This window comes from Pelophylax lessonae (genome assembly GCF_965119305.1).
Source record: "Pelophylax lessonae genome assembly, chromosome: 3".
Lineage (NCBI taxonomy): Eukaryota > Metazoa > Chordata > Amphibia > Anura > Ranidae > Pelophylax > Pelophylax lessonae.
In genome coordinates, this window is record NC_138770.1 from 475368943 (window position 1) to 475396214 (window position 27272).

Here is a 27272-nt window from a genome sequence, read left to right on the forward strand (position 1 = left end):
TTGCAAACAACAGTTTGGTTTATTCTTGCAGTTTACTTCACACAAGTGCAAGCCTCAAAAACATCCAAAATAAAATAAAACACAAAATAAATACTTGCCACTGGGGGCGGCTACCTTCTCACATACAGGAACCTACCTACGGAGTCTGTCTCCAACCTACTGTTGGGCAAACTTTGCTGATCCTACAGCAGACACTCAATAGTCCATTTATTTTCTTCATTCAACAAATGTCCATTGAACATGTCCCTTTTCCTCTTCACATAGAACACATTCCTTTGCTTGTCTCTTCACATAGCAACCATTCCTTTGCTTGTCTCTTCACATAGCAAACAGTTAATTTTCTCACCTTGAGAAGTCTTCACACTTTTTACCCTCCTCAGCGCACATCGCTCCAGGAGGTCTTCTCCCATGCTCACACAGCGTCGGGAGGCACACATCTGACTGTCCTCCTCTCCCCAGCTTCACACAGCGTCAGGAGGCAGCAATCCTTCTCCCAGGCTTCACACAGCATCGGGAGGCACACATCTGACTGTCCTCCTCTCCCCAGCTTCACACAGCGTCAGGAGGCAGCAATCAATCGACTTCCTTTGGACCAATTATAGAGGCCTTAATTTCCTCATTCTGAACAGCTGAAGTCTGTTCAACGTCCTTAGACAGTTCTGGCTACCTTTGCAGCCGACACCCTATAGTAATTGGTGAACTGTCTAAACCAAGCAGAGATGTATCTCCTGTCTGTGACAACATCCACAGATTTACCTGACTTCCTGTCACAATATATATAATATATTGTATCCCCAGTATTAAAGGGGGCATATATGCATTGGATATCCAGGGGTCCAGTCAAATCCCACCTGCGCTAGATGCCTTCAAATAGTCCCCATGGTTTAACACCTGCCTTTAAAAATGGGTAGAAAGGAACACATTAAATATCCAGATCAAAAATCAGTTCCAAACTTGAAATATTAACCCAAGAATTCCTATATAACTCACCTCTGTTCAGGAAAGAAATGGAGTAATGAATGGAGCTTCAGCTGCACAAATCCAAAGCAGAGTAAAGGTCATTATGGTGCATTGGCCCAAATATATATAGAGTGGGAATGTCCAAGAGCAAAACCCAGCTGAGACCAAGAACCTGGTAGGAGCACAGAGATGTGCCCCCAGTCAGGGGTGGACCTCCTACTCAAACACTGACCAATGTCTGGCCGGTAAGTGCCATTCCAGCTGATGTTTGTCCAATGTATCCGGACATAACATCCCAGGTAAACTGGCGGCATGGGGGGCAGTGCGCCTTAGCGGAAGTGACATCATCCCGCCACTGGGGGCTCAAAAACATCCTAGGCACAATGGCGGAAAATGACCCAACCACGCATGGGCCACACATCCTCACTGGTTGTAACAGCAATACCGCACACATGCTTGATTGCACACTATACACATCGGAGCAGATTGAAAGTAGTATATCTATATGGCTGAGCACAATGCGCTCCCCAATGGCCACAACCAGGGCCGTCTTTTCCACTGGGCATACCCGGCGGTTGCCCGGGGGCCCCACTTGCCAAGGGGCCCCACATGGATCGATGGATTGGTGGCATGTGATGTCCCACTCCCTGGTGGTCTAGGGCCCCTCCGTTCCGTTGTCCACCGGGCGTCCGGGCCCCCCCTTGTTGCTTCCTCCCCTCCAGTCCGGAGTCCGGCGGCGGCCGTGGGTGGCTCGAGTCTGCCCTGCACACACTGGTTGCTAAGGCCAGCCCGCTTGGCATCTAGCAACCAGTGACGTGAGCAGCAGAGCAGACCCAGGATGCACAGCGCCGCAGCGGAGGACTCGGAGGAGGATCCTCCTCCTCGTCGGCTCTCCTCCTCACTCTCCTCTCCTCCGGCTCCGTCCGTCGAGTCGACCCTAGAAGAAGACTGGCTCCGCCTCCTCCCACCTCCTCCCATGCCATGTGCAGCCGTGTAAGGTAAGGTAAGTCTGCCAGTTTTTTTTAACTCATTCTCAATGGCATGATGTGAAGTGATAATGATGGCATTGTATGATGATGGGGATCTAATCGATGTGACAGTCAGTGAGTGACACAAGAGACAGTCAGACAACTACTACCTGTCCTGGCTGGAGGAGGATATACTACCTACTATATATTGGCCCCTGGCCTATATGTATATAGTAAGGTATATATTATCCTCCAGGTAAGTAGTTGTACTCTCTTGTAGTATAGTGTTCCCTGTAATGTGTATATAGTCTATATAGTCTATATACATATTACAGGGAACACTATATACTACAAGACAAGAGACAACTACCTGGAGTATATACCTTACTAACTATATACATATTACATGGAACACTATATACTACAAGAGACTCTTGTAGTATATAGGATTCCCTGTAATATGTATATAGTAAGGTATATACTCCAGGTAGTTGTACTCTCTTGTAGTATATATTGGTCCCTGTAATATGTATATAGTAAGGTATATACTTTTACAGGGAACACTATATACTAAAAGAGACTCTTGTAGTATATAGTGTTCCCTGTAATATTTATATAGTAAGGTATATACTCCAGGTAGTTGTACTCTCTTGTAGTATATATTGGTCCCTGTAATATGTATATACTACAGGTAGTAGTTGTACTCTCTTGTAGTATATAGTGTTCCCTGTAATATGTATATAGACTATATACACATTACAGGGAACAATATATACTACAAGAGAGTACAACCACTACCTGGAGTATATACCTTACTATATACATATTACAGGGACCAATATATACTACAAGAGACAACTACCTGGAGTATATACCTTACTATATACATATTACAGGGAACACTATATACTAAAAGAGACTCTTGTAGTATATAGTGTTCCCTGTAATATTTATATAGTAAGGTATATACTCCAGGTAGTTGTACTCTCTTGTAGTATATATTGCTCCCTGTAATATGTATATTTTTATTCTCGTGCGTGATTGTGTAGCCAGGGGGCCCCAGTGCACTGCATTGCCCAGGGGCCTATAAGGCTCTTAAGATGGCACTGGCCACAACTTAAACTGTACACAAATGTAAACAGCCTAATTAACATAAAGGCCCTGAATCAACTGCATTTATGCATGTAGACGCCACAAACAAAAAGGCACAAGGCGTATTGGCGTGGGTTAGTTGGAATAAATAAGAGGGACACGGACTGGAGGCATAGACCACCTTTGGAGAAAAACAAATAAAGAATAAATAAAATAGAAATACATTAAAAAAAAAAGAAACCATAAGCTTACTTATATATCTCATATAAAATAACGTATAGGTGCACATTAATATCTTTCTGACTTCTAACTTATTCTAGTAAGGATTCTAAAATAGTTCAAAGCTAATATGGTCACGAAGACCTGGATATTCTGTCACTTTTAATCTGTATATCCACTTTGCTTCTGTTTGTATTACAATGCAGTCAAAATCCCCACCTCTAGGCAGGGGTGTATTGGCACTAATGCAGTAAGTCTAAAGACATTGACACAATACGTGTTTTTCCGTGAAATGTCTCACAATGGGGCTATCTAAGATCCCTTTGGAGATGTCTGACACATGGTCATTGATCTGTTTCCAAAATGTTCTCTTAGTTTTACCCACATTGTAGAACCCACAGCCGCAGGTGAGTAGGTAGACAATTCCTATAGTATTGCAGGTAACAAAGTGTTTGGGTCTAAAGACCTCAGAATTGGGAAGTGATCCACATAGGTCACATATACCCTGAGGGGAAAGTGACTAGATGTAAGCATATCTCTTTCTTTTAAATGTCAAACGTGGCCTATCATATATATGACTGCAAATAGCAGGATCTTCTCTAAGCACATGGCACTGCTTCATGAAGATACGTCTAATATTGTTGGCTTAGTTGCTATATTTGATGCATTGTAGGTAATGGGGTATCTGATATTGGGTATATATTGGGGATATTGGGTATCTGACATAATGACGACGTTCCCTCCTTTATCCCAAGGTTTAATAACAATGCCCTTATGGGCACTTATGTGACAAAATTGGAGTTTTGCCTGTAAAGGAGAGTAATAATTGTCAACAATATCTCTGGCCTGTTGCCATGGAGTCTGTAACTCCTAACCACCTGTCTTCCAGACATCATTGAATATGCTGATTTACCCATCTGTTGGATAATGTGTATTGTATTGCATGAGCTCGATCACGGCCATCTGCAAGTTAATTGGCTCAGGTTGATTGAATCATTGTCATCTGTTCAGTTGCTGAATGCAAATACAATACTGTTTGTGGTCGTTATTCCTTAGAAATGGTAATGAACTCACATTACTTCTGTTCAGATGGCTAGATAGTTGGTTCAGATTAATTCTATACAGGTAAATTCTATATACAATTTAATCTGCATATAATAGTGTAATCAGACAACCCCTGACCTGCGTATGGTAATTTGATCAGGAGGGGGTTGTCCATGCTGTATATAAATTCTGTGTGACTTTTCAATAAAGTGTTTGTTTTTACCCCTTCATGAAGTCTCGACTCATGTTTGGGGGATTGGAAGTTATTTTCACTTCTTGGTGTTACTTTGACTGGGATTTTGGGAGAAGCTGCATGGATCTGTCTCATAGAGACTATAGGATCTGTTACACTGGTGGTAAGCGGTGGAATTTTTCTCCCGAATGGATATCCCAACCCGAAAGAGGAGGTAAATGGATCATATATATATGAACGGCTGAAATGAGCGATGCTTAAGGAACTGCTGGAAGCTCAAGGCTTAGGGGCGAGCAACAAGTCAAAAGCCACGATAATAGCCGAACTACTGGAGAGCGACCGAACCAGCAACCTGCAAATGGCAAACACAGAGGAAACAGAGTTCCAAAAGGATGTAAGATGAGACTAAGTGTGTTGGGACCTAACCCCTCACAAGAAATTGTGAGGCAAATCATGGCACAAGCTACGGAAGCACAGGGTATCCGGGAAGCTCGGGAGGCCAGAGCCAGATCACCTCAAGGGGATATGTTGTTGCTACCTGGATCTACAATAGGACGGCCACGTAATGTCAGCTATGCTGCATTTAAAAGCTTCACAGAGGGTGAGATGGATATTGATAATTATTTGCAAGACTTTGAGAGACAGTGTGTATTAGAGGACTTGGAAAAAGCTAACTGGGCTGCGATATTAAGCAGCAAATTATCAGGCAGAGCAGCAGAAGCCTTTAGAGCAGTGCCTGACGAGAACATTCAGAATTATGACAAAGTAAAATAAATTTTGTTGGCTCGTTATGCTGTCACACCGGTGGCACACAGAAGAAAATTCTGGGCCCTCAGGAGACAGGGCAAAGATTCATATATAGAGTGGGCATTCCGCATGCACCGCGCTGCCATCAATTGGATGCAGGGATGCCAGGCGACTACATTAGCAGATGCCCTACAGTTGCTACTGCTGGAGCAATTCTTCGACCACACTCCAACAGATGTCAGAGACTGGGTCAGGGACAGGAAACCTCAGACAGTGGAGGAGGCAGCCAGACTGGCGGATGAATTCCATGAGAGCAGGCAAATCGACCTTCACAGAGGATCATCAGGATTACATCCCCTGTACTATCCTCAAGCAGCAGCACCACAGCAGAGACTATCACCACCGATGAACCATCCCACGGGATACCAGAAGGAAGCACCTTTATGCTTTGGGTGCAATTAAGTGGAACATATTAAGCCAAATTGCCCGCAGCATGGAGCAGACCGATGGGGAAGAAAACCAACACCACCAGTGAGAGCAGCAGCCCATTGTGTACAGGAGGACTATAACTACTCTGCGCAAGGAGCCGGCAGCAACAACGTCGAGAACTGGGCTGTATTGCATGAGGTCAACCCAGTGCAAGCAGCTGAGGACAACAGGGCTCACCACAGACAAATGGGGAGACTAAATGGACAAGAAGCCAGGGGACTGAGACACTGGAGCCACCATAACCCTGGTACAACCGCACAGGATTAAACTCTTACAGCACACTGGGCGTGCTGTGGCTGTAAAGGTGGCAGAGGGAGCCATCCACAAGTTACCCACCGCCAGGGTGCATATTGATTGGGGCACCAAGTCAGTGGAAGTGGGCTTCATGCTAGATTTACCAGCAGAGGTCTTGTTGGGGAATGACCTGGGGTGTTTAACCTCACAATTTATACCACCGACTTCAGAAGGAGCACTTCCAGTCACCACCAGACAGCAGGCATGAGCTATGGGTGCCTCACCCTCTCTAGATATCCAGGTAGGCACTATTACACCGACCGTACACCCAGACCCTAACCTATACTGGGGTACCCCCCAAGGCTTTGGGCAAGCACAGCGGGAGGATCCCACATTGAGAGGGTACCGTAGGGAGGCAGATAACCCACAAGGGGATATAGACCAGAAGAGGTTTCAGTGGGAGAAAGGATTGTTATATAGGTTGACCGCGGGAACTGGGAGAGGGGCTAGGCAAGTGACCAAAGGGCAACTAGTCCTGCCTCGTAAATATAGGGCTGAGTTACTCCATATCAGCCATGACATTCCCCTGGCAGGGCACCTACAGTAGGTATAAAGAAGACCAGAGATAGACTGACCCAGACCTTCTTTTGGCCAGGTGTTACCCGAGATTTACAGGACTACTGTAGGACATGTGATGTGTGCCAGAAAGTAGAGAAGAGGGGTGACCATCCGGGGGCCAAGCTGAGGTCCCTCCCCATAATAGAGGAGCCCTTTTACCGGCTGAGCGGGAGAGGCGGAGAGGCGCTGTGAGCCGGACGTGCGGGGGAAGCGCTGTGAGAAGGAGAGACCGGAAGCTCAAGCTGAGTGTGTGGGCAGCGTGTGCGCTGTGTGTGTGTGAGTGAGAAGGAGCTGCGGGGGGAGACGTGCGGGAGACTTCCTTGGGGAAGCCTGTGACCACCTGGGACCACCGAACGGCGGCGGCGGCCGAGGACGGTCAGGGGGGCTAAAGAACTGGGAGTGAGCTGGTGACCCGGAACAGCAGCACGTGAGTAGGTGACCGATTAGCTGTTTGGCAGCTGGTGGGGGGGAACCAGAGGAGAATAGCTGGGGTCTGTATGCGACTGACTGTGCTCGGCGACTGACTGTGCTCTGTGACTGACTGGGCTCTGCGACTGACCAGGCTGTGCGACTGACCGGGCTGTGCGACTGACCGGGCTGTGCGACTGACCAGGCAGTGCGACTGTGAGTGTTGTGCGACTGTGCTCTGCGACTGACTGGGCTGTGTGACTGACCAGGCTGGGCGACTGACCGACTGTGAATGTTGTGCAACTGACCGGGCTGTGCGACTGTGAGTGTTGTGCGACTGAGTGTTGTGCGACTGTGAGTGTTGTGCGACTGTCAGAGTTGTGCGACTGACCGGGCTGTGCGACTGACTGGGCTGTGCAACTGTGAGTGTTGTGCGACTGTGAGTGTTGTGCGACTGACCGGGCTGTGTGACCGTGAGTGTTGTGCAACCGTGAGTGTTGTGCGACTGTGAGTATTGTGCGACTGACCTGGCGGTGTGACTGTGAGTGTTGTGCGACTGTGAGTGTTGTGCGACTGTGAGTGTTGTGCGACTGACCGGGCTGTGCGACTGGGAGTGTTGTGCGACTGGGAGTGTTGTGCGACTGTGAGTGTTGTGCGACTGTGAATGTCAAGTGAGTGTAGTGGAGTAAAAGAGGGTGAGAAGGTAGAGTTAGGAAGCCAGGAAACAGCAACACAGGGTAGACTTAAATCTGAATCCCCATTAGATTAGATTAGCAGGTACAATGCCCGGCGGATGTGGAGATGTGACTCGGTGTGCATCTTGTGATATGTATGCGATCCTCGATAATGCGATCGAGGGCGAATACAAATGCGCAAAATGTAAGCTTCCCTGGAAGCTCAGGTCCTGAATCTAGGGAAGCAGCTGGCAACACTGAGACGAATGTCCATACCAAAGGAGAGCTGGGATTGTACCCGTCAGGCACAGGCAGGGGCCTGCAAAGAGGTGGGTGGAGTATTGGAGGTGCAGGCAACAGAGCAGAGTAGAGGGGTGACAGTTAGGAGGGGTAGAAGGGAACAAGGCAAGGAGGCCGGTCCTGGGCTGGAGCACCCCAATAAATACACCCCGTTGCGTGATATTGGGGAAACCAGTCAGGGACCAGCATTGCTGGAGCAGAGCGACGCCCCTAGCTGCCAGGGGAAGAACTCCTCCAGTGAGGCCGGGAGAAAGGGAAAGGAAAGACAGGTGCTGGTAGTAGGGGACTCAATCATTAGAAGGACAGGCAGTGCAATCTGTCACAAAGTGAGCACCGAACAGTCTGTTGTTTATCGGGCGCTCGGGTTCGGCACATCGCGGATCGGGTGGACAGATTACTGGGTGGGGCTGGGGAAGACCCAGCTGTCATGGTACACATGGTAAACGATTTCAGGGACTTAGGAGCTAAGTTGAGGAATAGGACCTCCAAGGTAGTATTTTCAGAAATACTAACTGTACCTCGAGCCACACCAGAGAGGTAGCGAGAGATTAGGGAAGTTAACAAGTGGCTGAGGAGCTGGTGTAGTAAGGAGGGTTTCCTGGGTGAGAAGATGGCCATAAAGTTAGAGGGGCTTTTAAACTAGGTGATGGGAGTGGGAGGGTACAGATGTGGAATTAGCCAGTGGAGAGCAAGATTCAGAGGGCACAAATGGGGACATTAGCGGTAGGGTGTTCAGAGCTCCTAAACCCAAGGTGGGTATGGGGAAAAATCACAAGAGCAGCCTTAAAACATCAAATGAGGATATATGTAACCAGTCACAATTTCGAGGTTTGTATACCAATGCCAGAAGCCTGGCCAACAAGATGTGAGAGCTGGAGCTGCTGATGTTTGAGGAGGACTTGGATTTTGTGGGGATAACAGAGACGTGGTTCGACAGCTCTCATGACTGGATGGTGACCATTCAGGGGTATTCCCTTTATCGCAGAGATAGAGAAGGTAAAAAAGGGGGAGGGGTATGTCTGTATATTAAGAACAGTGTACAGGTAAATATGAGGGATGATATTAATAATGGAGCTATGGACGAGGTAGAATCCCTATGGGTAGAACTTCAAAGGGAAGGCACTGTGGGGAAGGTAATATTGGGCGTATGCTATAGGCCCCCCAACCAGAGGGAGGAGGGGGAGGCGGACCTCCTTTTACAGATAGGATTGGCAGCAATGTTGGGAAATGTCATTATAATCGGGGACTTTAATTATCCAGATATAGACTGAGCAGAAGGAACCGCACATTCAGCCAAGGCTCGGCAGTTCCTAAATGTTTTGCAGGACAATTTCATGGGTCAGATGGTGAATGCACCGACAAGAAACAATGCTGTACTTGGGCTACTGATTACCAACAATACAGACCTGCTCACGGATATAGAAATACGGGGCAACTTAGGAAACAGTGACCATAGGTCAATTCGTTTCAGTATTAATCATAGTAATAGGAAACATAAGGGTAATATAGGAACACTGAATTTCAAAAGAGCCAATTTCCCAAAACTGCGTTCTCTGCTAGAAAATATCAAATGGGATAGAACCCTGGGAACAAAGAACACGGAGGAAAAATGGGAGTGCTTCAAGAGCATACTTAACAAAGGGATTGTCGAGTGCATTCCAAAGGGAAATAAATTTAAAAGAGCAAAACTAAACCCCCAACATAAAAATGCATATAAATGCTAAAGAAAAGGCCTTCATAAAATACAAGACTGAGGGGTTATTGGCAGCATTCAGGCATTACAAAGAGTGTAATAAGAAATGTAAAGATGAAATCAAGGCGACTAAAATAGAACACGAGAGACGTATAGCGGAAGAGAGTAAAAAGAACCCCAAGAAATTCTTTAAGTATGTAAACAGTAAGAAAGCGAGGCCAGAACACATTGGCCCCATAAAAGACAACAAAGGAGATTTGGCCACAGAGGACAGAGAAAAGGCGGTAGTGTTAAATAATTTCTTCTCTTCAGTCTTTACAAAAGAATCGGGGGGCTACACTAACCCAGCTTGTAAGGCCAAACTAAATAATACACCTCAGGAAGTACCGCCATGGCTAACAGAAGATAGACTTAGAACTAAACTAGAGAAACTTGACATAAATCAATCACCGGGACCGGATGGCTTGCACCCGAAGGTTCTTAAAGAGCTCAGCCAGGTGATTGCCAGACCATTATTCTTGATCTTTAAGGATAGTTTACAGACGGGTATGGTGCAATCTGAAAAAAAGCCAACGTGGTACCAATATTTAAAAAAGGGCAGAGATATATCCTGGGTAACTATAGGCCGGTCAGCCTAACATCAGTAGTCTGCAAGATTTTGGAGGGGATGTTAAGGGACCACATACAAGACTTTAGTAATGAAAATGGTATTGTTAGTAGTAATCAGCATGGATTCATGAAAAATTATTCTTGCCAAACCAATCTCTTAACCTTCTATGATGAAGTGAGCTGCCACCTAGATAAAGGTAAGCCTGTGGATGTGGTGTATCTGGACTTTGCAAAGGCCTTTGACACAGTTCCCCACAAACGCTTACTGTTAAAAATAAGGAAGGTAGGTATGGACCATAAAGTGAGAGAACTGGCTCCAGGGGAGAGTGCAAAGGGTGGTGATTAATGGGGAGTACTCGGATTGGGCGGGTGTGGAAAGTGGGGTCCCCCAAGGTTCTGTCCTGGGGCCAATCCTGTTTAATATATTCATAAATGATCTAGAGGAGGGGACATCTAGTACAATCTAGTACAATCTCAGTATTTGCGGATGATACTAAACTAAGCATGCCAGGATGTGGAAACCTTACAAGCGGACCTGAACAAAATAATGGGGTAGGCAACTACATGGCAGATGAGGTTTAATGTTGAAAAATGTAAAGTAATGCACTTGGGCGCCAGAAACCAGAAAGCAAGCTACTCAATAGGGGGGAAACCTCTGGGTTAGTCTAGGATGGAAAAGGACCTGGGGGTACTGGTAGACAACAGGCTTGGCAGTGGCATGCAATGCCAAGCCGCTGCAAGCAAAGCCAACAGAATACTGGGATGTATAAAAAAGGGGATTCACTCCAGAAATAAAGAGATTATTCTCCCACTCTACAAGACTCTGGTCCGGCCACATCTGGAGTATGCAGTCCAGTTCTGGGCACCGGTCCTCAGGAAGGATGTGCTGGAACTGGAGAGAGTCCAGAGAAGGGCAACCAAAATAATTAGGGCAATGGAGGACATCAGCTATGAGGAAAGACTACAAGCACTGAACTTTTTCTCTCTGGAGAAGAGACGATTGAGGGGGGATATGATATCAATGTACAAATACTGTACTGGCGACCCTAGCATAAGGAGCAAACTATTCAGAGAAAGGGAATACAATTAGACGCGTGGCCACTCACTAAAACTAGAGGAAAGGCGGTTTAACCTTAAAATACTTAGGGGATTCTTCACTGTAAGAGCAGTAAGGATGTGGAATTCTCTTCCGCAAACAGTCGTATCAGCAGGGAGCATCGATAGTTTCAAAAAACTATTAGATGGGCACCTTAAAGACCACAACATACAGGGGTATACAATCTACGGTTAATAACAAACACACACACACATAATGAACTTCATGAACTGATGTTTTTCAACCTCACAAACTATGTAACTATATATAAGTGGCTGTAGATTTGGTGGGACCACTTAGCAAGCCCAGCCCATCAGGTAAGAAATATATTCTTACGGTGGTGGACTATGCCACTCGTTATCCTGAAGCTGTAGCCTTGTCCAACATAAATGCAGAAACTGTGGCTGAGGCATTAGTAAAAGTGTTTACCCGAGTTGGGTCCCTAGGGAAATAATATCTGACCAGGGGACCCAATTCACAGCGGTAGTTACCCAGCAGCTCTGGCAGAGCTGTGGGGTAAAACCCATACTGAGCTCTCCCTATCACCCTCAGATGAACAGACTCTGTGAGCATTTTAATGGCACTCTCAAACAGATGCTTATCACGATCACAGAGACCTGCCGGAATTGGGAAAAGTTTCTTCCCCACCTGTTGTTCGCATACCGGGAAGTACCTCAGGAATCCACGAGATTCTCTCCTTTCAAATTATTATATGGAAGGAGGGTCCAGGGACCGCTGGACCTGGTGCAGGAGCACTGGGAGGGTGATATGGGAGAGTCAGGTACCCCTATAGTACCCTTCGTTCTGGAGCTCAGGGACTGGTTGCAGGCACTCACCGAATCAGTTAGGGAGAACCTGAGGGCGGCCCAACAGCGACAGAAACGCAGGTATGACCGTGGGGCTAGAACTCATATCTTAGAGCCAGGATAAAAGATACTGGTGTTAAAACCCACTAAGACAGACACGTTACAGGCATCCTGGCAGGGCCCCTACAAGGTAGTGGAAAGGGTTAGTGACACCACCTACATAGTCACAGATTGTGCCAATGAAGGGATCCGCAGGTCCTTTCATGTCAATATGCTGAAGCCATACCTGGAGAGACCGGAGGAAGTCTCTGCAGTATGTGCCCCAGCATGCGAGGGCAGTGAGGGCATCCCCTTACCCAATTTGCTCCACAAAGAGCCCACAGGGGTAGAGCCCCAACCCCATACGAAAACCCATGGCCTTTTTGCGGACCACTGGCTTTTAAAGGAAATTCGTACCTGAGTATAGTTGCATAGCTAAACCCCTGACTGACCTTACCAAAAAATCCCTCCCCAGACAAGTAGCATGGTCCCCGGAGTGTGAGGATGGCATGGAGCATCCGGTGGCATATCTGAGCAGAAAACTTCTACCCAGGGTGGTCAGTTATGCCACCGTTTGAAAAAGAGTGTTTGGCACTAGTTTGGGCACTCAAGAAACTGCAGCCGTATTTGTATGGGCGTTCCTGTACAGTAATGACAGACCACAACCCACTTATTTGGCTCAACTGAGTAGCCGGAGATAACCCCAGACTGTTGAGATGGAGCTTGGCACTGCAGCCCTACAACTTCACCATGCAATATTGGCCAGGGAAGCAGAACGCCAATGCTGATGGGTTACCCCGGCAGACAGGACTGGAGAAATAGACTCTACTACCCGGACATCCCCAAGCCGACCCGTTAGGGTCTAGGCGGGTATGCCGTCCCATGGAACTAATGGGGAGCTATGTGACAAAATCAGAGTTTTGCCTGTAAAGGAGAGTAATAGTTGTCAACAATATCTCTCAGGAAATATGAAGATTTGGTCCCACTTTGCACTGTGGGACCTGTGGCCTGTTGCCATGGAGTCTGTAACTCCTAAATAATCAAAGCCATGCTTAGATGTGTACTTCTTGTGACAGATGCTAATGTCATCAGCTCAACCACCTGTCTTCCAGACATCCTTGAATATGCTGATTTAATCGGTTGATTGAATCATTGTCATCTGTTCAGTTGCTGAATGGAAATACAATACTGTTTGTGGTTGTTATTTCTTAGAAATGGTAATGAACTCACATTGCTTCTGTTCAGATGGCTAGATAGTTGGTTCAGGTTAATGCTATAAACAATTTCATCTGCATATAATAGTGTAATCAGACAACCCATGACCTGCGTATGGTAATTTGATCAGGAGGGGGTTGTCCATGCTGTATATAAATTATGTGTGACTGTTCAATAAAGCATTCATTTTTACCCCTTCATGAAGTCTCGACTCATGTTTGGGTGATTGGAAGCTATTTTCACTTCTTGGTGTTACTTCGACTGGGATTTCAGGAGAAGCTGCACAGATCTCTCTCATAGAGACTATAGGATCCGTTACAACTTAAATTCTCTAAGACTGATCTTTCATCTCTAGTGAGATTTGAGGTATATGACATTGGGGATATATTTTCTATGTCCTGTGTAAACAGGTCCATAAATAATGTAACCCTAGGGCTGGTGGTACTAGGAAATTTAGTGGATTTCTTCCTATTTTCCTCGACATTGTATCTGTGTATCAGAAGGGGAGGGAACATTGTCCTTCTATTCTTCCAATTCTTTAAGTAGATCTTTTGGGTTATCACACATCCACCCCCCCCTCCCCCTCTTCCTCTAAAAGTGTGAGGGCTTTTAGGACTGGAAATTCTGCTCTTGAGTAACCCTGGCAACTAGGTCTAGGTTCCTCTTGTGACGAGACCAACCTCGCCACATTGCATTGGAGGAGCCTGGTTGCCCGCCTGCTGCCTTTGGATTATGGACCAGCAGCTAAAGGGTTAATTTTACGGTGCAGAAGGATTTATTTCTCCCTTTCTGCACAGCCGTTCGGTAGATTCTATCTACCGAACAAACAGCCCCTGGTTCTAATTCGTATGGATTTGGTGAATGCAGGGTGACCAGGAGGGTGTTGAACACTGAAAATATGGTTTGGACTACTACAAATGAGACAGTCATATTCAGGAAAAATGTCTCCCTTGTAATATGAAGATTTTTGTTCCCATTTGCCATGAGGTCTCTGAACAGGAAGTCAACTCCTAATATGGTCATTACAGGAAGTTCTAAAGGAGACGGGCTGTCTGAGGTGGCTCTCCATTCATCTATTGTCAGGTGTGCTAATGACCTCACCTGTTGTCTGCTAAGGGATGTATTGACACTCAGAGTAATGTGTATTGAGGGCTCGTTAGGGAACCATTGTTCTGTGTCTGACTATTGTGTACATTGATTGCCCCCTGGGGCTTCTGTCTCCTTGGATTGGTCAAAGCTATCTGACCAATCCCTGTTGACTCATTTTCAATTCCTCATTTGCATGGCTAAAAGAGGACCTGAATGGGAACTGCAGGTACTGTGCAATTGACCAATGGGAAAGCGGTTGTTGGGGTAAGGATGTTCCAATTTCTGTATAAAAGTGTGCTGTGTTCTTCCAATAAATGTTGTTGTTGTTCCTGTTTTACCCTCAACTCGGAGCTTTGTCTCGTTATTGGAGGGATTCACTGTATGCTGTTGGAGACTGATTGCTAGGAGTGTAAGCTGATGTATGCTTTTCCTGTTCGTCTGCTAGCAGCTATTCGTGAGGTCCCAGGTTGGAGTGCTATTTTGTATCCAGTTCGGGAGTTTGGTGTCCTGCAAGTAGCTGTGCCTGTAGCTCTGGAAGGGGAAGATCTCCTTTTCTGCTGAAACGGTCCATTACACCTCTCTTTGCTCATGAAAGATAGATTTAAAGTTTAATTTGCAACAAAGAAGTGCACATCTTTGATTAGGTCAAAGTGATCTAAATTGGTGGATGGACAGACGTTAAGGCCCAATCTAAGAACAGTTCCCTTTCTGAAAATTATAATTAATGAGTTGGATGGACTACATATGTGTCTAAATTCCCTAAAGGGGCTGATTTTTGTTATTTTGTGTTATCAATACATTCTTTAGGACAAGAAGTTTGAGGTGTACTTATATGTGAAGTGCTTGAATGTGATGCAGATGCGTAGCTGTGTTCTGACCCATCGCCGGTGTCATTATGAGTGAAAAGTGGTTTCTCACCTTCTGAGGAGGGAGGAAATTTAGGCTTGTATAGGGGACCCTGTATTCTAGAGAAATTATTGTGCTTTACCACCACCTGATCCCACAGGGAACTGTGATGATTAATGTCTTCCAGTTCCTGGCTGTGTTCCCGATGAGCCCTGTAAACATATAACAGAAGATGAAGTTGATGCATCTGAAATATCACCATCCTCCATTCTCTGCATGGAAGAATAATTTCTCTTATTAAATCTTGGACCCTTTGATTGCCATCTGTATGCCTGCCCTGTTTTAAATGCTACTGTGTCCATAGACAATTTCCTATTATTAGTAGTTACAAGTTGTCTATTGTATTGGTCAATCGATTCCCTTAGTTCCTTATCCTGCGCTTGAAAAAGAGGAGATTTATTAAATGTATAATAATTGTATTAGAATTTTTTTGTAAGGCTTTGGAGTTGCGGAATGACTTCAGTATATTCTGCCGGTCCATATAATTCAGGTATCGCACTATGATCGATCGTGGGGTGCGTCTGTCATTGGAGGGGGCTCCCAGGCGATGGGCGCGTTCCACCGAGCATGGCGACTGGATCCCCAGGGCCGCAGGAAGGCGCGCTGAGGCGATTTCACCCAGAGTGTCCACTCCATAGGTTTCTGGCAGCCCAATGATCCAGAGGTTATTTCTCCTAGATCTGTTCTCCAGATCGTCCACTTTATCTAGGAGGTACCTCTGAGTCTGTCTGGCCTGCTGGTCCATCGCAAAGGAACCTTGAAGCTCATCCTCCAGGTCGGACATCCTGTGCTCCATTTCTGTCAGCCGATGTGCATGGTCTCCTATTTCCTACCTGATCTGAGCGATCCCCTCAGAAATGGCTTTGTCCACCGCATCTTTTATCGTGGGTGACAGTAGGGTGGCCACAGCCTGAGCCAGGGAGGATATCTGTGCCTCAGGGATTGGTGTAGCAGTCTTGCCTTGTGGCGCTTGTGTTGCAGGGGGGGGGGGCCGCGTCCGCCATGGCCGCCTCGGCATAGGCTGCATTTGAAGACGCGGTCTTGATTTGTGTAGCCGGCGGAGCGCCGCCGTGATGTAAGTAGCGGTCCTTCGCTGCCGGGTCCCCGGGTCACAGGCTGACGGATGGCAGCGAATGCGGGTTTGGAGGGGCGAGTTAGCTGGTTATTGAGCCGATATGCCCTGGAGCCGATGTCCCGCGCTGCCTTCTACATGGGCGCCGGGAGTAGTTTTTTTATTTGTTAACAAAGTTTGAAATATCCAATAAATTTAGTTCCACTTCATGATTGTGTCCCAATTGTTGTTGATTCTTCACAAAAAATTACAGTTTTATATCTTTATGTTTGAAGCCTGAAATGTGGCAAAAGGTCGCAAAGTTCAAGGGGGCCGAATCCTTTTGAAAGGCACTGTATAAATAAATATATATATATATACTGTATATATATATATTTGAGTTTACCGTTATGGTTGGGGTTGTCAGAGTGTCCCTTTAAGGTTGTTTACAGAAGAGGATCGGCTTTCACAGGAAGTACACAAACTGGATTGTGGGAGTTATTGTTCTAGACTGGATGCAGACTGTTGTTTGGATTGCCGAATAAACTATACTCCCAGGAAGCATTGGGCGAGTGGAAGATCATGGGAAAGCCTACAGACCTATCTGCTTCACAGGGTGCGCGCTTTCTTGCTTCTGGGACTCGGCGAGTACAGACCAACCTGAGATTACTACCCTGGGATTACAAATATCACATTGAACAGTGATAAGAGCTCCAACTGCCGGTGAAAACTTAGCAAGGCCTTGCTAGGAGAAGGGATCCAACACTTGTTTGCCTTAAAGGGGACCGCTTAAATTAATTTGAGTTACTATCAGTTAGAACTAATTACAGCTGTGGTCAATCTTAGAGTCCTTTCTTTTAGGCTGTAGTCATTTTACATTGCAATAACACTGATAGACGTTGCTGATACCCTGTACGGTTGCATTATCAATGATTTCTTTTGATATTTCTTAGTGATCATCTGTATTCATATTGTGTCAGTCTGTTGAACCTCACTGATTCTTCTATCACCAAGTTGTACCTGTTACCCAGCCAGTTTGCACCAGTTTGTTTCTTTAGTAAAATAACAACACGTTATTCCAATTGTGTCAGTGTGTCTTTGAAGAATATATTTGCCATGTCAGAACCTAGAGTGTCAGGTGGGTTGGATGGTTCACAGGGTCAGGTGAGTGCTGAGAAACACCCGCTAACCAGCAGCCCTCTAGGGGGCAGCTGCAAATACTGTAGCTGCTGACTTTTAATATAAAGACACTTACCTGCCCCTGAATCTAGTGATGTCCACACCTGAGCCGATTCTTCATTCAGCTTTGGATGCAGGTGCCGGAATCTTTACAGCCAGCTTCCGACTGCACATGCTCAAGTTACGCTGCGCTTTCTGATTGGTCTGGCAGTCTTCTGGGTTCTGTGATGTATCCTAGAAGGCTGTGGGGGAAGAGGTCTGCTTAAGATTGCTGTGGCGATCTAACCAGAAGAGTAGGAGCGGGAATCTGTCAAAATTAGATACCTGCTCCCCCCTCCCAAAACAAAAAAAAATGTGCCAAAAAGAGGAGGGGGAAGAGCGGAACTTCCCCTTTTAGGGTGAAGTTACCATTTAAGCAAACACTAAATTAGCAGTTTCATAGTGAAATAAAAGTGACTGAAATATCATTCTTATCTTTGCTTGAAATGGTATTCTTGTACTTGAAATAGGTGGTGCTTTGAGGAAAAAAAAGTCCAACAAAAAACATATATGGTCTGGCCTGAGCCAGACCAGTTCAGCTGTCAAGGGTCATATCCGATTTTAGACATTTCATTAATTTTCAAATGGACGTTTGTACAAAGATTTGTACGAACATTCCTACTAAAATTCTCAGTAAATTCAATGATTACACTAATTCCTTAATAAAAACCACGTACACTGTTACAAATGTATTAATTTGAGAAACATTTTCCATCCTGTTCCTCCTCACTGCAGTCAAAAATGAATGTAAATTTGACTCCACTAATGGTAACAAAATGCAACAAATTTTCTTAAGATTAAAAATCTAAATGTAAAAAAGTTTAAGTGTAAAGCCTTATTAAACCTAAAAGCACACATTTAGTATATTGCAGCTTACCAACTCATAAATGTGATGGCTGCATTAGTATTCTTTCTAGGCTTTTTTTCTTCTATTTTTCATCTGGTGATTTGGCCAATAAGTTGGTTGTTTTTCAAAAGAACAAGCTCTCCTGCAGATTGTATCAGTTATAGGAATAAGACAAACCATTTACCGCTGACAGGTGTGCTTACAATAGTCAGCTTTTATTTATTTATGTAAAAACGTAACCCCAAAAGGAAAAAAAAAAACTGCTTGCTGTAACTGCTTGCAAGTGTTAGCTGGAGTTTGGCTTCAATTTGTTAGTGTATCTAAATCTGCTAGTACATTTAACACTACCCTCCCCTAGACTGACAATGCTGCTGTCCAAATATGCTTCCTGTGCTCCTGCATCCAGGGCACTGTAATATATGTGTTACTGGCCGGATCGCCAGGTAAAAACCAAGGAAAAAAAGCCTAAAAAAAAGTAATGCAGACACCACATCTAATAATTGGTAAGCTGCAATACAGTGTATATTACATTTTTGGTTTTGGGTTTAATACAGCTTTAAATTTCATTTAAATGCATATTAGTGTTTTTGTTTAATAAAATGCAACATATTAGCAGACCAAACATTGTTTGAACATCTTTGCTACCCTATCCAACATTAAAGTACTATTTTCCAACTTCACCCTACTTGTTTAGCAGGAATTCAAGAACAACCATCCTGCTGGAAGAGAAAAATGCAGTGTTATGTTATGAAGAAAAAATCTAGTTATCATTCTAAAGCCTAGTACACACGATCAGATTATAGGACGAATTTCCTTTTTGTTGCATGCTAGTCTCATATGGAAAGTGAAGCGGTTACTTTCATACGAAAATTCTCGTACGACAGAATTCAACTTCAGAAGTGATGTCATGTGTTGGATTGTTTTGTATGTATTATTTAGTTTCTGAGCATGCCTAGTCTTGCTCTTATGATTTTTTTTGGACTAAAACTGTACTAATTAAACGAAAATCTTATGTTGTGTTCACGTACGATAACAATTTTAAAGCCTGCACATCCAGTTTTTGTCGTACTAAAAATCGTATTAGGCTGTCGAAAGCACTATACCAACGATTCGAAAATCAGCAGATCGTTCGTCGGACAAAATTTTACTTCCGATTTTCTTACTGTGTGTACAGGCCTTTAGCTGACAACTCTGCTCAGGACTGTTGATAAAGTCTCTAAAGTGGGACCCCAGCAGCTGTTGCAAGAAAAAGGTGATTGACTGTCTTAACACTTGAGAAACCTAGAAAGCTACACCACGCATGCATTGACTCCTGTCATTGTCACATTTTTAACAGTCTGCATGTGACATGGGGAAGATGTAGGAAGAGTCGGGAAGAGGCTAGGAATATTAAAAAAAGGGAATTTGTACACTTAATATGTGTCTATTAACTATAGTTAGTTTTCACAATACAATATTTTTTCATGAAATACTGTAGATACTTTGAGTTTTATAAGTACATGTTTTGGGTTGTCCATTGTATACTTACAAATTGTGTTTTTTTTTTGTTTGTTTTTTTAGTTTTGGCAACATAATGAATGGATTGATATTGTAATTGATGATAGGCTGCCTACTTTTAGAAACCGTCTGGTATTTCTTCATTCAGCTGATCTAAATGAATTCTGGAGTGCATTAATAGAAAAGGCATATGCCAAGTAAGTATACCTTTGTCTGTTGTTCTGTTTTATTTCACTAGTTTACTTGTTGGCTGACTGAAATGAATACTGAATCCCTAAAAAATGTCCTACTGGTATCAATGCACAATACAGCATGGAGTTTGGCAATCTACGGAATATTATATAAAGCATAAGGGATGCAATCTCAGCAGGGCTGTGGTGGCCAGGACAGGTGCACTATCAGAACAGATAAGATAATATGGTCACTTGGTATCTTCTGCCACTCTGCACATAAAGTTTGTTGCGGGCGGAATGTTTTTTTTCTTTTTTCGGGTTCGGTGGTGGTGGCGCCGGTGGGCGTCATGTTTCATTATGGATCTACATTGGGGGACATTGTTTTTTTTTATTTTTAATAACAGAATTGTCAAAAACTGTATGTGTGGGTTTTTATTTTTTTGATACTTTTTTTTACCCCATACTCATTTACATGGGGGGGCAGAATCTGGGGGCCCCCTTGTTAAAGGGGGCTTGCAGATTTTGATAAGCCCCCTGCCCACAGACCCCCACAACCACAGCCCAGGGTTGTGGGGAAGAGGCCCTTGTCCCTGTCAACATGGGGACAAGGTGCTTTAAAGGGGGGGAGAGCCCCCCTGGTGCAAAGCACCCCCCATGTTGAGGGCATGTGGTCTGGTAGGGTTCAGGAGGCATGCTCTGATAAGTGTCTGGTATGAATTTTGTGGAGGACCCCATGCCATTTTCTTTTTTTTTTAACCACTTAAGCCCCGGAGGATTTTCCTACTAAAAGACCAGGGGGTATTTTGCGATTCGGCACTGCGTGACTTTAACGGACAATTGCGCGGTCGTGCGACGCTGTACCTTAACGAATTTGACGTCCTTTTTTTCCCACAAACAGAGCTTTCTTTTGGTGGTATTTGATCACCTGTGCGATTTTTTGATCACGCGCTATAAACAAAAAAAGAGCGTCAATTTTGCAAAAATAACAATATTTTTCACATTTTTTTATATGAAATTCCCCCCAAAAAAAATGTAAAAATCAAAATTTTTTAACATTTTCGGCCAATTTGTTTTATGCTACATATGTTTGGTAAAAAAAAAATCGCAAAAAGCGTATTTTGATTGGTTTACGCAAAAGTTATCACGTTTACTAACAAAGGGAAAGATTTTTGTTTTTTTTTTTTTAACGCGTAATGGCGGCGATCTGCGATTTTTTTTGCGGTACTGCGACATTGGGGCGGACAGATCGGACCCTTGACTGACATTTTTGACACTTTTGGGGTTACCAGTGACATTTCTACAGTAATCAGTGCTATATATATGCACTGTTACTGCAAAAATACACTGGTAGTGAAGGGGTTAACTTTATTTGGGAGGGAGGGGCTGTGTGTGTCCCTAGGGGCGTGCTTTCTACTGTGATTGGCTGTGGCTTCAGCTGTAAGGACACTGATCAACGGATCTACATAGTAGATCCATGTGATCAGTGTCTTTACACCGAGGAGAATGACAGGTGGCTTGTTTACACAAGCCGCCTGACTTTCTCCCTCTCCCCCGACGATCGCCGAGTGGCCGGCGGACATCGGGTCCGCCGGTCACACGCGCGGGGGGGTCCGTGACTGTGCGGGAGCGGGAGCGCGCCTCCGGCGGCGCGCGCTCGCTCCCCAGACCCTCCCAGGCTAGTGACGTTAATTAACGTCACTCTGCCTGGCAGGGGCTGACCGCCGCAGTAAATCTACTTGCGGTGGTCGGCAAGCGGTTAAATTTTGGTTTAAGGTTTCCTCTCAAATCCATACCAGAGCTAAGGGTCTGGTATGGACTTGGCGGGGACCCCACACCGTCTTTTTTAATTTTTATTTTGGCCAAGTTGCACTTATCTCAAAGTCGGATCAAAGTCGTATCCCGTACATTAAAGATGCATGGAAGTTGGATCTATGTTGGGCCGAGGTCGCAGGGCTAAATTGGATCGACAGTCGCACGACTTTCCTGTCACACCAGTGTGAACTGGCCTTTAGGCAACATTTCAACAAGTCTTAGTGTTAGAATTATTTTATTTTATTAGATGTAGCACCTTTGTAGGTAGGTGCTAGGAAAAAAGCATCTATTTGCTCCTTCTGCTTATCAAGGGAGCCTGATCTGTTAGTTTGCCTGTCACATGTTTCCAGGCGTAATTCGCTGGGTCTGAGGGAGTGTCCCCACTGTATCCAATGAGGGAGCTTGTTGGACAGTGGAGGAAACCTGACTAGTGACACATCATGTTTTATGGCAGTCCCAGTGGGAGGGCCTAGTGAACTGGGTGTGGAGCTGAGCTGCAGAGGATCCAGCGTGCTGACAGTGGAGCAGTGTTAATTTCGTCGACTAAAACCGACTAAAACATTTTCGTCGACTAAATTAACACAATTTTAGTCGATTAAAATACGACTAAAACTAAAACAATTCAGATGACTAAAATACGACTAAAACTAAAATGGCATTTTAGTCTTAAGACTAAAATACGACTAAAACTAAAATGGCATTTTAGTCAAAAGACTATAGCTAAAACTAAATCGAAATTTGCTGCCAAAATTAACACTGGTGCATGCTGAAAGCTTAATACCACCATAAATAATAACATATTCGATTTTTCACTCCAGGACCAGCAGTAGTATATAATGAGTTTGGAAATTGTAGAGAAATGCTTAAATAATGCATTACAAATTACAATTGAACTACACCCATTCGATTATATATGACTAAAATAAGTTTTAGTCGACTAAAATGTAGGACGTTTTAGTCGACTAAAATGTACTGGAGTTTTAGTCGACTAAATACGACTAAAACTAAAACACTTGCAGAAGACTAAAATGGGACTAAAACTAAAATGCCATTTTAGTCCTAAGACTAAGACTAAAACTAAATTGAAATTTGCTGCCAAAATTAACACTGCAGTGGAGCTGCTGGCAGAGTCTCTTGGGAAAAACAGTGTCCGTGAGTACTGAGGGACCTGCCAAAGGGTCTGGCCCAGGAAGGAGGACCAATCCAGAGAAGTCAGGGGGATCAAGGAGCTAGCTCACACAGGAAGTGTAACAGTAAAGAGGGTGCTGCTTAGTTGACCCTGAAGAATAGGAACAAAGGGGGTGCCAGGAAGGGCCCTGGAGATTGTTCTGCAGTATAGTTTACTTCAGACAGTTCATTGCTTACAACTTCACTGCTATTGACAAGGTGAAGCAGCGGCCTAGCTGCACTCAGCATTATTCAGTCGTCCCAGCTAATTGGGCATAGTTATATAAGTTGGAGTATCCCACTCATTCCCTTCTCCCATCCAAGTTGTCAATAAAAACACAAAAACCAAAGCTCCTAGACTGTTTCCTGACTGAGCCAAAATCACTTGGAAAATGTTGAACTGTTGTGCTGTTGCTAATGGTAACCCAGGGTAACCCGTAACCAGCAGCTCCCAAGCGAGTAGTGCTACATGAAATTAGCAGAAAAAGGAAATCAGTCCTCCAAATGTTAAGCCCCATACACACGTACTAATCGTCGGCCGTCTTTTGTCCAGGGCTGTCGTGTCTGCTGAAAACTGCAAAAGACTGCACACGAATTTTGTCGGCCAACAACAGCCGACTGCAGAAGTGATGTCATGTGATGGTTAACTTTCCTTGTCTTTTTTCTTTTCTGAGCATGCCCAGTCTTGCTAATCTGCTGTCTGTCGGCCGGAATCTGTACAGACTGGTGAACAATCTGCGTTCTGGTGACGGCCAACAAAAATTTTAAAGTCTGCATGACAGATTCTGTTCGGCCGAAAATGCGCTGTCGGCTGTCGGAAGCATCATACTAACAAGTCTACAATCGGCCGAATATTTACGGCCGACAATCGGTACGTGTGTACGGGGCTTTAGTATAGTGCTACCAGCAAACAAAGACTGGGGGTCCAGAAGCAGTACTACAGATGCATCAGATACCCTCTCGTTACAGCAGCTTTCAGTTTAATCAGACTTTTCATTATGTGTTAAGTGTTTTTCTTCTATTTTTAGCTCCTAGCGGGTGCCATGTTCATTTTAAATGTGCCCTAATGAACTGAAATATACTGCTTTAAATGTGCAGTAACGCACTGAAATATACTACGTTAAACGTGCGCTAACACACCTAAATATACTGCATTAAACGTGCACTAACACACTGAAATGTGCTGCGTTAAATGTGCAGTAATGCTCTGAAATATACTGCGTTAAATGTGCAGTAACGCACTGAAATATACTGCAGGAAACCTGCCCTGACAAAATAAACTGACACTAAAATAAAAATGAATGATCACACTACACTCAGACTGCACTATCACTGGATTCACACTAAAGTGACACTAAAGTAAAAAGGAACGTTCGCTCTACGCTCACACTGCACTATCACTCGATTCATGCTAAACAGATTTTCTTCACTGACAACAGAATCACAATAGCACACTATAGCACACTAACTCACTATTAGCACTGAACAGAGCCCTTTTCTATCTCTCTCTATGCCAATATCATACTGCAAATAGCCGCAATGAGGAGAATATTTTTAGTTTTGGGTGGGACTAAGAGCAATGAGGCATGACTGGGCACAGTCATCAATACTTTCTCCAATCACGTCTGACAGTGCTCTGTGTCCAGATTGGGCAAAGCTTTCATTGCTTCAGTAAATCAGGGCATCCAATGAGGTAGGGCAGTGCAATGTGGTCATTTGGTGGGCCTAACAAACAGTTGAATGCCATGACAATTCGGGTGTTCGTCGAACAGGCGAACGGCCAATGTTCGGCCCAAACTTATGCTCAGGCCGAACTGTCCGCCCAACTCTTGTGAGCCTCATGCACACAGGGCATTTTTACTTTGATTAGCTGGTTGTTAAGGAATGGGCCAGGAAGCTGGCCACCATGTCCTTAGCAATGAATGAGTCAACAGCTGTAAGCGGGCTTCCACGCTGAAAGCTGAATGAAAAAAAAAACATTGCTGGCAATACAAAAATGTGAAAATAACGGTGTGGGGGTCCTCCTAATCCAAAGGGTCTGGTATCAATTTTAAGGGAAACCACAACCTCATTTTTTTTCAAAAACTGGCATTGGGTCCTCCCCAAAATCCATACCAGACACTTATCTGAGCATGCAGCCGGGCAGGCCAGGAAAGGGGGGGTGCCCCCCTTTCTGAACCATACTAGGCCACATAGCCTCAACATGACCAGCATGCACTGGTCGGTGATGTCACAGGGGCTGTGCCACCAGGTGACTTTGCCAGGTGGCCCTGCCCCTTACCTATTAAGGAAATATCTTGCGACGAATAAGGCAGTCAGCTGTGCGGCTGCAGGCATTGTGATTGATGATGGATTTAAATGGGGCGACATAATGAAAATTGAAATAGTCAAAAACTGTATGTGTGGTTTTATTTCTTTTTGACGCTTTTTTGATGAATGAGTAGGATACAATATACCCCATACTCATTCATATGGGGGGGCAGGATCAAGTGTGCCTTGTTAAAAGGGGCTTAATTATTCCAGTAAGCCCCCTGCCCGCAGAACCCCACAGCCACCACCCAGGATTGTATGGAAGAGGCCATTGTCCTCATTATCATAGGGGCAAGGTGCTTTGGGGTGAGCCCCCTGCCCCAAAACACCTGCCTCATGTTGAGGGCATGTGGTCTGGTATGGTTCAAAAAGGGGGGACACTTGCTCGCCCCCTCCCCTTTCCTGGCCTGCCAGGCTGCATGCTCAGATAAGGGTCTGGTATGGATTTCTGGGCGGAACCCTACACCTTTTTTTTAAGATTTTGGCTTGGGGTTCCCCTTAAAATCCATACCAGACCCAAAGGGCCTGGTATAGATTGGGGGACTCCACAGCATTTTGTTTGTTGTAATGCCAGCAAAGGAAAAAAAGGCAACATGTTACATAGTTACAGTGCTTTGCAAAAGTATTCGGCCCCCTTGAACTTTTTGACCTTTTGCCACATTTCAGGCTTCAAACATAAAGATATAAAACTGTAATTTTTTGTGAAGAATCAACAACAAGTGGGACACAATAATGAAGTGGAACGAAATTTATTGAATATTTCAAACTTTTTTAACAAATAAAAAACTGAAAAATTGGGCGTGCAAAATTTTCAGCCCCCTTAAGTTAATACTTTGTAGCGCCACCTTTTGCTGCGATTACAACTGTAAGTCGCTTGGGGTATGTCTCTATCAGTTTTGCACATCGAGAGACTGAAATTTTTGCCCATTCCTCCTTGCAAAACAGCTCGAGCTCAGTGAGGTTGGATGGAGAGCGTTTGTGAACAGCAGTTTTCAGTTCTTTCCACAGATTCTCGATTGGATTCAGGTCTGGACTTTGACTTGGCCATTCTAACACCTGGATATGTTTATTTGTGAACCATTCCATTGTAGATTTTGCTTTATGTTTTGGATCATTGTCTTGTTGGAAGGCAAATCTCCGTCCCAGTCTCAGGTCTTTTGCAGACTCCATCAGGTTTTCTTCCAGAATAGTCCTGTATTTGGCTCCATCCATCTTCCCATCAATTTTAACCATCTTCCCTGTACCTGCTGAAGAAAAGCAGGCCCAAACCATGATGCTGCCACCACCATGTTTGACAGTGGGGATGGTGTGTTCAGGGTGATGAGCTGTGTTGCTTTTACGCCAAACATAACGTTTTGCATTGTTGCCAAAAAGTTCGAATTTGGTTTCATCTGACCAGAGTACCTTCTTCCACATGTTTGGTGTGTCTCCCAGGTGGCTTGTGGCAAACTTTAAATTACACTTTTTATGGATATCTTGATTGTTGTCCTATGGACAGAGTCTCCCACCTCAGCTGTAGATCTCTGCAGTTCATCCAGAGTGATCATGGGCCTCTTGGCTGCATCTCTGATCAGTCTTCTCCTTGTATGAGCTGAAAGTTTAGAGGGACGGGCAGGTCTTCGTAGATTTGCAGTGGTCTGATACTCCTTCCATTTCAATATTATCGCTTGCACAGTGCTCCATGGGATGTTTAAAGCTTGGGAAATCTTTTTGTATCCAAATCCGGCTTTAAACTTCTCCACAACAGTATCTCAGACCTGCCTGGTGTGTTCCTTGTTCTTCATGATGCTCTCTGCGC

The 27272-nt window shown here is 44.7% G+C and overlaps 1 protein-coding gene across 1 annotated transcript in view; it reads left to right on the forward strand.

The window, feature by feature from the left end:
- The window catches only part of CAPN9 (calpain 9), a gene marked incomplete at its 3' end in the record, with an annotated part of 565834 nt that overhangs the window by 44590 nt on the left and 493972 nt on the right, over positions 1-27272 (forward strand). The window contains exon 4 of the mRNA XM_082250935.1: positions 20076-20209. Within this exon, the coding sequence (XP_082107061.1) occupies positions 20076-20209 (134 nt within the window). The remainder of the gene's footprint in view (positions 1-20075; positions 20210-27272) is intronic.